Source organism: Ochlerotatus camptorhynchus, unplaced genomic scaffold (assembly GCF_037179485.1).
Source record: "Ochlerotatus camptorhynchus isolate MF236.1 unplaced genomic scaffold, CSIRO-AGI_Acam_v1.1 ptg000144l, whole genome shotgun sequence".
Lineage (NCBI taxonomy): Eukaryota > Metazoa > Arthropoda > Insecta > Diptera > Culicidae > Ochlerotatus > Ochlerotatus camptorhynchus.
Window position 1 is genome coordinate 616,789 of NW_027040634.1, and position 12,126 is coordinate 628,914.

General features: G+C 37.5%; 2 protein-coding genes across 7 annotated transcripts in view; one reads left to right on the forward strand and one right to left on the reverse strand.

Annotated features, from left to right (window-relative positions):
* IKKbeta (I-kappaB kinase beta) overlaps positions 1-12,126 on the forward strand; it is a 526,241-nt gene that overhangs the window by 153,781 nt on the left and 360,334 nt on the right. The window lies entirely within an intron of this gene.
* Pax (Paxillin) overlaps positions 1-12,126 on the reverse strand; it is a 198,687-nt gene that overhangs the window by 49,888 nt on the left and 136,673 nt on the right. For all 6 annotated transcript variants that reach the window (XM_065221558.1, XM_065221555.1, XM_065221559.1 and 3 more), the window contains exons 3-5: positions 5,083-5,299; positions 4,881-5,013; positions 4,701-4,813 (exon numbers count right to left, since the gene is read on the reverse strand). In XM_065221558.1, coding sequence (XP_065077630.1) covers positions 4,701-4,813; positions 4,881-5,013; positions 5,083-5,299 — 463 coding nt within the window. The remainder of the gene's footprint in view (positions 1-4,700; positions 4,814-4,880; positions 5,014-5,082; positions 5,300-12,126) is intronic.

Sequence of the window (12,126 nt, forward strand, 5' to 3'; positions counted from 1 at the left end):
CCATTTGCGCAACCTCAAAACTTTTATCAATCTTTACCATATCTTTATCAGGTTTATACTTTGGGGTTATGAATCCAGTCTATTAGATTGTAAATACTTATTTTTTCAAATTGAAGCACTCATGAATGTGACGTAAATCCCTTCAGTGAATTATTCAGAAAACAGATACTATTATTGCGAAAGTTATCAAAATTATTACTGGACCTGTGATCTTTTTTTTTTTTGAGACCGTTCGTAGTTGCTCTTCCGTGATTGATCAGAACGATTCTATAACATTCCCCAGAAAACCATCCCCCCGAAAACCATTCCCCAGAAAACCATTCCCCAGAATCTCATTCCCCAGAATGCACCATTCCCCAGAAAAGTAGGCCATGTATTAGATTGACTATTTTTGTTTATTATAGTCACTTCTGGAATCTTCTTTCGCGTATATAAAAAGAATAGAAAAACTTCTTAATTGATCAAGGGGTTTTCCCTTCTTTAAAAATATAACAAAAGGAAATAATTAATTCTTTGGTTATACGATAAAGAAGGGAATATTCCCTTCTTTTGATATATAAGGAAAATATATAATCAATAGTTTTTCGCAAAGGATTCGGGGTAATGCCCATTCGGGATAACCACACAATAATGTTATAAATTTGTAATCGGTAGTTCAACGTTTCATGCACCGATTTTTTAATCCATCACGAGAAATTCTTTAACTCAGGTCGAACAATGCTTCGATAATAATAGACCCTTTGACTTTTTAAATGATGAACGAAGTGCTCGAAAACTTGAAGGTTGTCATTTTCTAAAGAGCTATAAAATGGTTTGGAATTGGTAAATACATAGTTCCATAACAGTAAATGTAGTGTATCATCAATAGTAAAGTGAAACTAATCAGAGAGTTTTATCATGAAAAATATATTAAATCAAAAGTGTAACATTTATCGAGAAAATTGATTTTATAATATAAAACTGAAATATAATATCAAATGACCAAAAACAAAAGTGATAAGTTACTAATTTTATCATCTTTTCTGGGGCATGGTACATTCTGGGGAATGCTTTTCTGGGGAATGATGCATTCTGGGGAATGGTGCATTCTGGGGAATGGAATTCTGGGGAATGGAATTCTGGGGAATGGAATTCTGGGGAATGGAATTCTGGGGAATGGAATTCTGGGGAATGGTGCATTCTGGGGAATGGTTTTCTGGGGAATGTGATAGAATCATCAGAACTAATGCACTTGGCTTTCCATCTGTAATATACAATCATACTAATTCAAACTATGAATAAATCAATAATCACAGCGCTGGCCACGTCCTCACGGTTTTTTTGTTTTGGGGAGGGAAGGATGATTATTTTAACGGCTGTTGAGAGACCGAATACAGCTCTGCATCCCCACAGCTTTCATGGGAAGGCTAGTTATTTTAGCGAGATGAATTATTTTTAGATCAGGAGTCACTGTGGTAATCAGCTAATCCAAACACATAAAGCAACCAACGACACATACAAAACTCTTGCTACTACTACCACGATAAACTACGATCATTTCGATAAATGAAATAATTTGCCTCCTTTTTAACCTTACGGTCAGGTTTAAGGAACGTTTCAGTTATAACAGCAATATGCACGTTGTGAACTCTCAAAAAGTTAAATTGATCGTTCTCATTATCTTTAAGAGATTTAAGCATTCCAATTCAAAATATTTAATGATTTAAAATCCATTGCTGAATTTCAAAGTCATTGCGATATTGTTCGCAACTTTAACTCCAGTTTGAATAGCATCAAACATGAAGTTTGTTTTCAGCACATCGGTAATCATGTCAATTAATGATTTCTGTAAAAATTCCATTTTAAGCGCAGTAATGCTTCCTACTTCAAAATTATCAAAATTAGAATTATGTTGGCTAGAATTTTGATTTCTACCAGCTGTAATAGCAGCATCGATAGCTCCGTTTACATTGTAAGTACATTGTAAGTACTGAGAGGAGCTGGTATAGATGAAGAATTTGAAGTATGGGTGATGTTTGCACCTACGGGTACGAATGAAGAATTTGTTTCTCGCTGACGGTTGTTAACAGCAGAGGAATTTGCGCTTAGAACGAGATTGTAGGATCGCTTGGCGAATTTGTAGTTTTCATCACAATTTGAACATTTAAATTTTTTAGGATCTTCCTTTGCTCGAAAGAAATCACCACAATTCATGCATTTAGCAGGCATGTAGCAATTTTTTGTTCCGTGACCCCATCCCTGGCACTTACGGCACTGGGTGAGGTTTTGGAAATTACCTCCAGTATTCCTGTGTTCCCACTTCACTCGGATATGGAAAATAAGGTTAGCTTTTTCTAAGGCCTTAAGGTTGTTTAGGTCACTAGACTTGAAGTGAACTAAATCAAAATCATTAGAAATACCGTTGCGCGAATCGCCAGGACGGGATTTCATTTTCATTTTGATTACTTGGACAGGCTCAACTCCAAGTAATTTTCTCATTTCATCTTTGATCTAATCCAGGGATTCAGCACTGGGAAGACCTTTCAAGACAACCTTGAACAAACGTTCAGCGTTGGTGTCGTAAGTAAAACAATAGTGTTGATTCTCAGTAAGGTACTTGAGAAGACGTTTGAATCCGTCCAAGGTTTCAGTCAATACACGGTAATCACCCCGACGGCCAATTTGAAGTTAAAACTGAAACTGAACGAAATTCAAAAGTTGCTTGCGAAGAGCATGGAAATCGGAAGTGGTTACAACAATAGGGGGAACCTTTTCCTTTTTGACATGGAGCCGGGAATGTTTAATGGAGTTTTGCCTGGATAATGAATCATTCTCATCATCCGTAAGCATATGGAGGTAGAACCAACTTTCCCCAAATAGACTTCCAAATAGATATCTATAAGAATCTGAATGATCGAAGAGGAATTTTCCAAGCGATATCCAAGCAGGATTATCTCGGGTAGGGTCCAAACAAGGAACGAAGAGGAATATTAAAAAAGAAAATTATACTTTTTCTCCGAATTGATTTCCAAGCAATTGATAAGAATCTGAAGGATCGAAAAGGCATTTTTCAAGCCGATGGCTAAGCAAAATTTCCTGAGGTAGGGTCCAAACAAGGATCGAAGAAGAATAAGAGTCAAACAAGGTAGAAACTTTACAGGCTGAGCACAGAAAAGTACTGTTTACCTTTTGTGTAGCTTTAGGTACCAGTAACACTTCCTTCAGCAAAAAGCAAATAGATCCGCACGGCAAAAGAACACCTCCTTCTTTAAGCGCTGGAATAGGCTTTTTTCAAAATTTTTGTGAGTTTTCAAAAGGTTTTGGAACTTGGGTTTAATTTCGAAACATTATTTTCAAACGTTTTGTTCCTCAGGGCAGAGAATCGCTTTTTAATTTGTTTTTGAAAATCCCGCCAGATAACTTTCTTTGCAGGATCGCATATTCTTTGATATTGCCTCCTACGGACATTTTTAAGACGGATCAAGAGCTGAAGATCACATTTTGGTACTGAGGCAGCTCTTGCTTCAACTATAGAAGTAGTCAGAGATTCAAGAGCATAATTAATTTCATCTTTGGTTTACACAGGAATGTTTGGATCAATGTTAAATGTTCGGAATTGCTACCATGAATGTTTTGAGTTGGTTGTGGGGGACAAACATATAAATTTTTAATTCTGAAAAAAAACTCTAACCCTTTTGACTAAAACGCAAAAGGCTTTGAAATATTTTTTGCCTCATAATGATTCAAGACCATTTACAAGGGCCCATTTGACAACTCTATGGAACATGGAATTGCTACAATTAATGTTTTGAGTTGGCTGTGAGCAGAGCTTAAGATTATTGACTGCTCAGGCAGAATGTGAAAGCACTGCACAAACGATGCCAGACTTACAGGGCACCCTTTTTTTATTTTATCCATAATAATATTTTGTGAAGCTACGATTAATGCAATAACTAGTTGATTTTTGAAACTATGTTTCTGCCTAAACAGATTAAAACAATTTTATTATAATTTAAGTTACAACGAATTAAAAAGGATAATGTTTATTTTTTCGTGTAAATTTGGCATCGTTGCACTGCACTGTTATTCAATTAATTACTCTATCCACAACGTTTGTACCCCACGGTAGAGAACAAGGCAATGAAAGAGCAAACAAAAACATTCGTTCACTCATGAAAAGGCGCTTCACAACCAACGATGCCATGTATCCTGGACACGGAGAAAGTTGGGACCCCTTGGTTTATTATAATACCGTAAGGATCTGGAACAAGTTTGTTAGAACTATTTTTTAAGGTATCAAAATAAACATTGGTGGTCCCCCACCAATTCAAAAGGAATTCAATACCGTTCTATGGGACGCTGATGCGCTTTAACCTTTATCAGAAAATATTAATGATCAATCATTAAATCATGATCATCAAACAAGGTGAAAAATACCATTAACCTTTAGAGGCAGTTTATAAACCACGTAGGAACGCTATGGAGAGGAGAGGTTGACGATTGTGTAGGGTCTATGCTATACAAAATTTGTATGGACGAATGGCTTCGGGGGGGGGGGGGGGGGGGAGTGACTTCTGTCTACGTAGTTTATGAACAGCCCCTTATGTGCATGAAACGGTACCCAGCTCCAATTTGAATAACACGATGTAGATAAAAGCGAAAAAATTCCTCGCATAAATCCTTCTGCACTGGACCCCAAGATTTCAGTGATTAGTACTTACATTGATTCTGATAGTTGGCACTCGGTGTTCCGGATAATTTTTCGGTAGTAGTTTCTCGTACCGTGATAGTAACCTGCCTGCCTGGATTCGGCTGTGGGTTGGGAGATTGATTCCTAAAATATGGAAGAATTTATGCAATTTAGAATTTGCTTTCTGACTTGAACCGAAAGCTACACCCACCCATAGGGCACTGCGTAAATTGGATTGGCATTGGCATTGCTAAGCTCATCAAGCAGACTGTCCACGGAGGGTCGCTTGATGGTATCGTTGATGGCATACGGCGAAGGACTAGTCGTTCCATTGTTGGGTGGATCTACGCAAAAATTTAATAGGAATGAACAGTCAACTACTGTAGCGCAATTCGATATGCATCAAGACTTACGTTTTTCCATAATGTTTCCATAGCGGGCACTACTTAGATCTTGTAACAATGAGTCCAGCTCCGAGAGATTCCCAGATGTAGAGGCCTGCAGCCTCTGGGGTGTGGAGGACCGGGGCATTGAGTTCTGATGGGGTGTTGTAGATCGCGGCAGGGAGCCATTGTACCCATTGGCCGCTCGACTTTCGGTGATAGTTTTCGTAGCTGTTTGATATGTTTGCTGGAATGGGAAGAAGGTAAAATATCTTATATCAGTAATTGTATGGATCCCAAGACAGAAAATTCATGCTATACCCTACGTGTGTTTCATTTCCCGGCCATTTTTTGTTCCCGGTAAATATTTTAGTTCAGTGAACAGAAAAGTACAAAGTTGAATTCATTACAGTTACTCATAAGACATTTTTAATTTGCTTCTGAGCTCCACACAAAATAGCAAACAAAAATAATTTTTTGAATCGTCCTTTTCCGATTTTTGTTAAAAAATTTCCACTCTGGATCCTGTAATTTATTTCAAAATGCCGTCTTTGACAATTTTCAATAATTTGTAGAACGAAAACATGACATCTGATCGTAATGACGTCTGAGACAAAGTTGTAGAGAAAAGTAAAGTTTTTCTAGGCAAAGAAGAATACATGATGAAATATATTTAACAATTTTGAGTTTCCTATAAAGTGTTAAAAACTGAAATATATCAAAATATCTTTTTCGATTTTTTTTTATTTTAACAAAATTTAACGTTTACGTTTTTTTCCTATAAAGACTCTATTCTTTTCAACTTTGTTTTCATACAAAAACTGATAGGCCCTTTTCATTTATTGGTCGAGAAAGTTTCATGCAAACCGGAGAAGATCGAGTCTAATCAATTATGTCATTTGGCGTGGAACAACTCTTCTGCAGAACGATGCATAAAGTATTTATAACAATTAATATATTTGCAATGTGTAAATTCGAGTTACTCATATTTACTCAAAAATAAACAAAGTAGTTTAATATTTTTCATCAAATGATGTTCAAACTATCACCGTCTGATAGAATATTTTAATTTCAAGATTTAGTTTTCTTTCATTAAAAAATCCAATTTAGATGGCTCTTGTCCAGGCCTTTTATGTTTCTGGTGATTTGGTGGAGTTAGTGTTTCCATTTCGCGGCCATTTCTGGCTACCCGGAAATCGGGAAATAGCTGGAGACTCTTCTCGGCAATTCCCGGGAGTCGGGAAATATTTTTATCCAGTGACCAGATATAATTTTCGATAGTTATTTATTAAAATTTGAACTTCTCCAGGATTCAAGGAAATTTCACTTGAAGATTTCGACCAGCTTCTTTGGAATGATTATTATGATTTCTCTGAGAAGTTTCATCAGACTTTGCTTGGAAGTTTCTTCCAACATCTTCTGGAAGTTTTGTGTCTAAATCTGCATGAAATTCCTTTCATGTTTTCTTGGAATTCTCTTCCAACTTCACCCGGGAATTTCTCACAGATTGTCTCAGAAGCGTCTACCGGTTTCGTTTGGAAGGTTCTTCGCCAGGAAGCTTTTCTGACATCGCACTAAAAATTCGTCAAACTTTCTCCGGAACTTTCTATCATCTATTTTCATTCTATTTTCCTCAACAAATTTTCCAACTTTATCCGGAAGTTTCTTCCACCTTTCCTTACAGTGATGTATTTCTACATCATCAAATATTCATTTTACTTAATTCACTCCGAAAATTTTTCTGACATCCCCTGGAAGATTCTAAAGGCTTCACCTTGAAGTTTCTTCAGTCCTTTTGGCATCCCCTGGAAGCGTCTTCCAATTTCCACGGGAAGTATTTTCGAAGTTCCCCTGCAAATTTGGGTTGTGTGGTCATTAAAAAAAAATGTTTAGCATGGTTTTTGACTAAGCAAAACTGTTTGCCGGGAAGTCAAACTATTTTCCTGGAAATCGGGAAATGATAATTCTGGTCAAATTCTGGAATTTCGTCAAATATTTTCAGAAAATGATGTTTAGCTCATGAAAACTAATACTTAATCTCACAAAACCAGTCAAAGAGGTTTCTCATCTTGTTGCATTACATGTCTGAAAAATGAGGAAACTCATCATTAATACAAATTATTAATAATTACGGCGTACCGTGATAAGCAAAATTATATTTACAAGCATCCACACAGATATACATTTTTGAGAATATTTAGCTAGAAAAACTCAAGTAACAATTTTGGTTTTATGAGGGTTCTGTAGACCATGATTTAGACTTGTAGAATGCTATAAAACCGCGATAAATATCACTTGTCAGAAGTCAGAGTAAGGGTCAACTCTATCCAGAAACTGCCGTTGTTTCCCTTGATTCTCCTGCAAAAAGACATCAATAGGCACGAGTTGAAAAAGGTGAACAGGAACGGGTTTAATTTTCATCGTCTGGTGTTGTTGTGATGATCCATATTAAAATCATAATCAAAACAGGTTAGTTCTGGCAAACTTCATAGTTGATTCTGTTCTTAAACTTATATGAAGTTTGTCAATGAGCGATCGTCGAAGGGATGCAGAAACCATCACATCTCATTTTTTATACTGGGATTGTCCAGAATCTCCCGTTAGATTGACTGTAATTCTCCCTGTTATTGTCCGGAATCCCTTCTGGGATTGCTTGTAATTCCCCCCTGGACTGTTATAAATCCCCCTCAATATTGACTGAAATCCTTCCTGGAATTTTTCGGATTCTCCCCTGGGGTTGTCCGAGGTCCCCTTTGATATTGTTGGGAAGTCGCACATTATCTAAAATCCCTCCTAGGCTTATTCAGAGTCTCTCCTGAGACTGTTATAAATCCCTTTTATGACTGGAATCCTCCCAGGGATTGTACAGGATCTCCCTGGAATTGTCTATCAGAATCTGTACGGCGCTGTTGCTAATGATTGTAGTACTCGAACGTAATCGGCATGGTAGTAAAGCAAAACATCTCTGGCTGATCCGTATGGTCACTACAAAAAATCTTCCATGTAATTTGAGGGGACAGCTTGTAGTTACTTTCGTACACATGCAATACAAAAGTACAATTGACACTCCATTACCGAAATATCTTCCCGGTTAAGTATTACAGGCACACCGATTAAAATGTTGTTGATATACGTAAAATTGCTTTACTTGACATACTCGGTTGCTATGTGTAAATATTTGATGTTTAGCGACGAGAGTTACTCGAATTAACTCCAATTTTACTCATGATCAAAAACTGTCTTGCCCCAAAGTATGGAATAGTTTAACCACTTAATTTTAACCCTGAATATAAATCCGAATTCTCCCAAAAGTCTCTTCCAACTTTCCAAGAAATTTTCATTTCTGATTTCATCAAAAGCTTCTTCCAGGAGTACTTCTAACTTCCACGATAGCTACTTTTGACTTCCTCTGGAAGGTTCATTCAACTTCTTCAGCTAATTTCTTTAAACTTTCGTTGGAAGTTTCTATTCAATCGTTTTAACTACCCCAGAATTCGACATCCCGGAAGCTTCTTCCAACTTCTTTAATTTTTCTTTTTAGCTTCGTATAGAAATGACTTCCAATTTCCTGTAAAGTTTTTCCTGGTCTTCCCCGGGAATTTTTTCTGGGTCTTCATATTCCTCTGGAAGTTAATCCAAACATTCTTTTTAGAAGCTTTTTTTTTACTCTTCTGGAATTTCTTTTGTAATATTGACTCAAAAACCCTTCAAAAATTTTTTCTCAGAAAACACATTTCCGGGAATAGGGAAACGCGATGTTTGGTAAATTTCCCTGTTTGCCCCGGGCAGGAAACACTATGCACACTAGAAGATACTGTTAATACCACGTAAGAATAAATGTATCTATACAGACCAAACAGGTATCATAAATGATTTAAATTATCGGTGGTGATGTGTGCACCTCAAAAGCATGAAAACCTTCCGGTCCATTTTCTTATAAACCGACACTTTCCTTACAACAGGCGAATGTCCGTAAATTCACGAAAACAGAGCAAGTCATACAACCTTGCACAACACCTGAGTCCAAGCGGCAACCGGTCGGTCCATCGCAAGTTAATTTTAGCTTTCCCCCATAATTCGCACCCGCGGCCGCGCTGGCTGGCACCATACGTACCTAATCAAATCATCAAAGGTTCCACCGACACCATCCCGTGTAGCCACATCAATTTGGACCGACTCCAAAAACGGAATGACTTCAGCAGTAGAGTGCGTGTGCACCTACCACACACTGGTGCCTGGCGCCTACAGGTAGACAACCGTAATAACACTTGTCGCGCCGAAAAGTGAATCACGGTCACAGAAACTAGCTCTCGCCGGCGCGGCGCGACATCGAAACGGAAGTTGACCAACTGCCATCATCACCGTCGTCGTCGTCGTCGTCGTTGTCGTCATCGATTGAGTAGCGAAGGTTTGCTGATGAATCAACCACCTCACACCCCACCATCCCTGACCGACCGACGAACACGAAACGTAGTTCTTGAATTGTATATTTACACTAAGAGGCATGCAATCACAATCACCGCCCCCCCCATCTCCTTTCTTTGTGCTAGCTAGGTGACAATGGACATCAACCAACTTTGCATAAAGGACGGAAGAAATTTCCCGAAATCAGACAATAAATGTGTCATCAAAAACTATTAAAATAATTCCTCCTGACTGGCAGAAGATGAGAGAGTGAGGTTGTGCAATCGAATCGAATGTTTTTGACACCTCGTTAAATGTGTTGGGATTTAACCGCTCTCGGTGTCCACCGCTTGGTAATAGGCAGTGAAGAATGTCGGTAAACATAACGAGTTTAGGAGACTTTGAGATGAAAGGAATTGGCGATGAAATTGAATTGAGTGTGAAATATTTCGAATTGTTTCGATGACTTTGATAACGGCAGTATGAAAATTGAATATTGGTTTCGGCAACGTGGGGCTTTAGGTAGTGATGAAACGTCGCTAGAACTATTCCACAGCCGCAGACAGTATTTGAGCAAAGTCAAGTGCACACTTTTTGCCTGTAGATTTGAAGACATCGTACGGGTTAGGCAAAGAGTGTGCGTTTTTACTTGCACTGTCGCATTAATGGCCCTTCGCTCATTTTCAACTTCTATTCAATTTCCATACTACCGTACTCTAACGGAACTATCTACCTACCCTTTTCTAAGACCATTATCTAGCTAATAAATTATCACACTAAAGCTTCATGTTAGATAGCATTTCCAACCAACTTTGAAAATCGCATACTTCGTGTATGAAGAAACATAAAAACACTTTGAATGCAACAACTCAAGGCGCGAGTAGCCGTCAACAATGGTGATGATGGTTAATACAGCACGCAACAACCACCCTACTGCATTCTCTCTGAGATGCAACAACCACCCTACTGCATTCTCTCTTAGATGATAACGTTGGCCATGACGAGAGGAGCAACACAATAGTTGGGTAAAGAAGAATTGCATTATAACACACCATCGACTGGAAATGCTTTCGGCTACGTGGGGCTTTAGATAGTGATGAAACGTCGCTAGAACTATTCCACAGTCGCAGACAGTATTTGAGCAAAGCCAAGCGCATACTTTTTGCCTGTAGATTTGAAGACATACTTCAAATCTCCGCGTACATCGTACGGTTTGGTAAAGATTGTGCATTTGACTTCCACTGTCGCATAAATGGCTCTTGGCTCATTTTCAACTTCTATTCAATTTTCATACTGCCTCTTTCTACCTACTCTCTTCTAAGACCATTTTCTAGCTAAGAAATTATTACACTAAAGCTTCATGTTAGATAGCATTTCCAACCAACTCAAAAAAAAACTGTTAAGCTTCATTAGCAAAAAAGAGCTATTTAAAAAAATTTAAACTTACATTTTATACTAAAGTTTATCATAAATCGTACCTAACTTTTAATATATTTGACAAATCAGTGCTGAGTTTTTTCATTGGAACAGACAAATTTCACGGGATATTGACAAAAATATGTCTGACATTGTCACTGGAAGAATTGACTCTCCTCTTAACCTTCGTCAAAATCTCATTCATTGTTTTACCCGTGAAAGAGTTCTCGTTCACATTATTGTTAAAAATGCAGTTGAGGACGTAGAAGCATGTTTACATTGACAGCTCTATGTATTTATTATACTTAATCCATTTATTTTTTTTTTAGAAATTTAACTCACAGGAAAACATACACATGTTCGTCACTGACAAATAACATGGCATCATTTTAATTTCGTGATAGTGATGAAAGCTGTTTTAACAATATCGTCATGAACGGTCGAGATTTTGCAGCACTGGACACAATAGACAGTTTTAAATTGACCAACATCGTAGAACATCGCTCAAAATCGTTGTAGTTTGTGCGTATGAAACGCCCTGTTGACTGTCTATCCGTTCGACCTGTTGTCAGACTAGCTTTTTCGACTTTTGTCCAATCGGCAATTAGATTTTCGACCTTTTGTCATACAACTCGTTGCACAGTGGTTCGAAACCAAAAAAAAAGGGTGTTCGTTTAAGATTTGAGCGGAAACAATAGATTATGAGTATGTGGTGTATTTGTCATTTATCGACCAGCCATTCCATTGCAAAACGATATAGTGGTTATAAGTATTTCGTCAAAATTGGTAATTTTGTTCCTTATCGCAAAATATTAGACCCCTATTTTTTTTTTTTTTTTGTTAGGGTAACCATTAGACTGATGCAAAATTTGTAATTTTCGCTCCACAGTGTTCAAACGGTTTCAAATCGGGTCCTGATTAGCCTCCGAAAGTTTAAACTAATTTGATAAGAATCTGACTTGGCACAAACCATTTGAAGTTTATGTGGAAATTAGTATGGGAAAACAACATTTTGTGTTCATTGTCTTCTAGCCTTTTTACACATTGTACTGTTAACAAATTCTATTGCTATTCTTATGGGAATTTTTATCAGCTACAACTTTGCACAAAATCGTTTTCAGCCAAACGTCTAATTAAATAATTATTAATTGTTTAAGAGATCGATAATCTTATGGCAAGATTAAGCAACTGTATTGTGGGCAACACTGTATTCTGCAGTGTAACCTAGTAGCCATGATTTTTGTCCTCTATTCT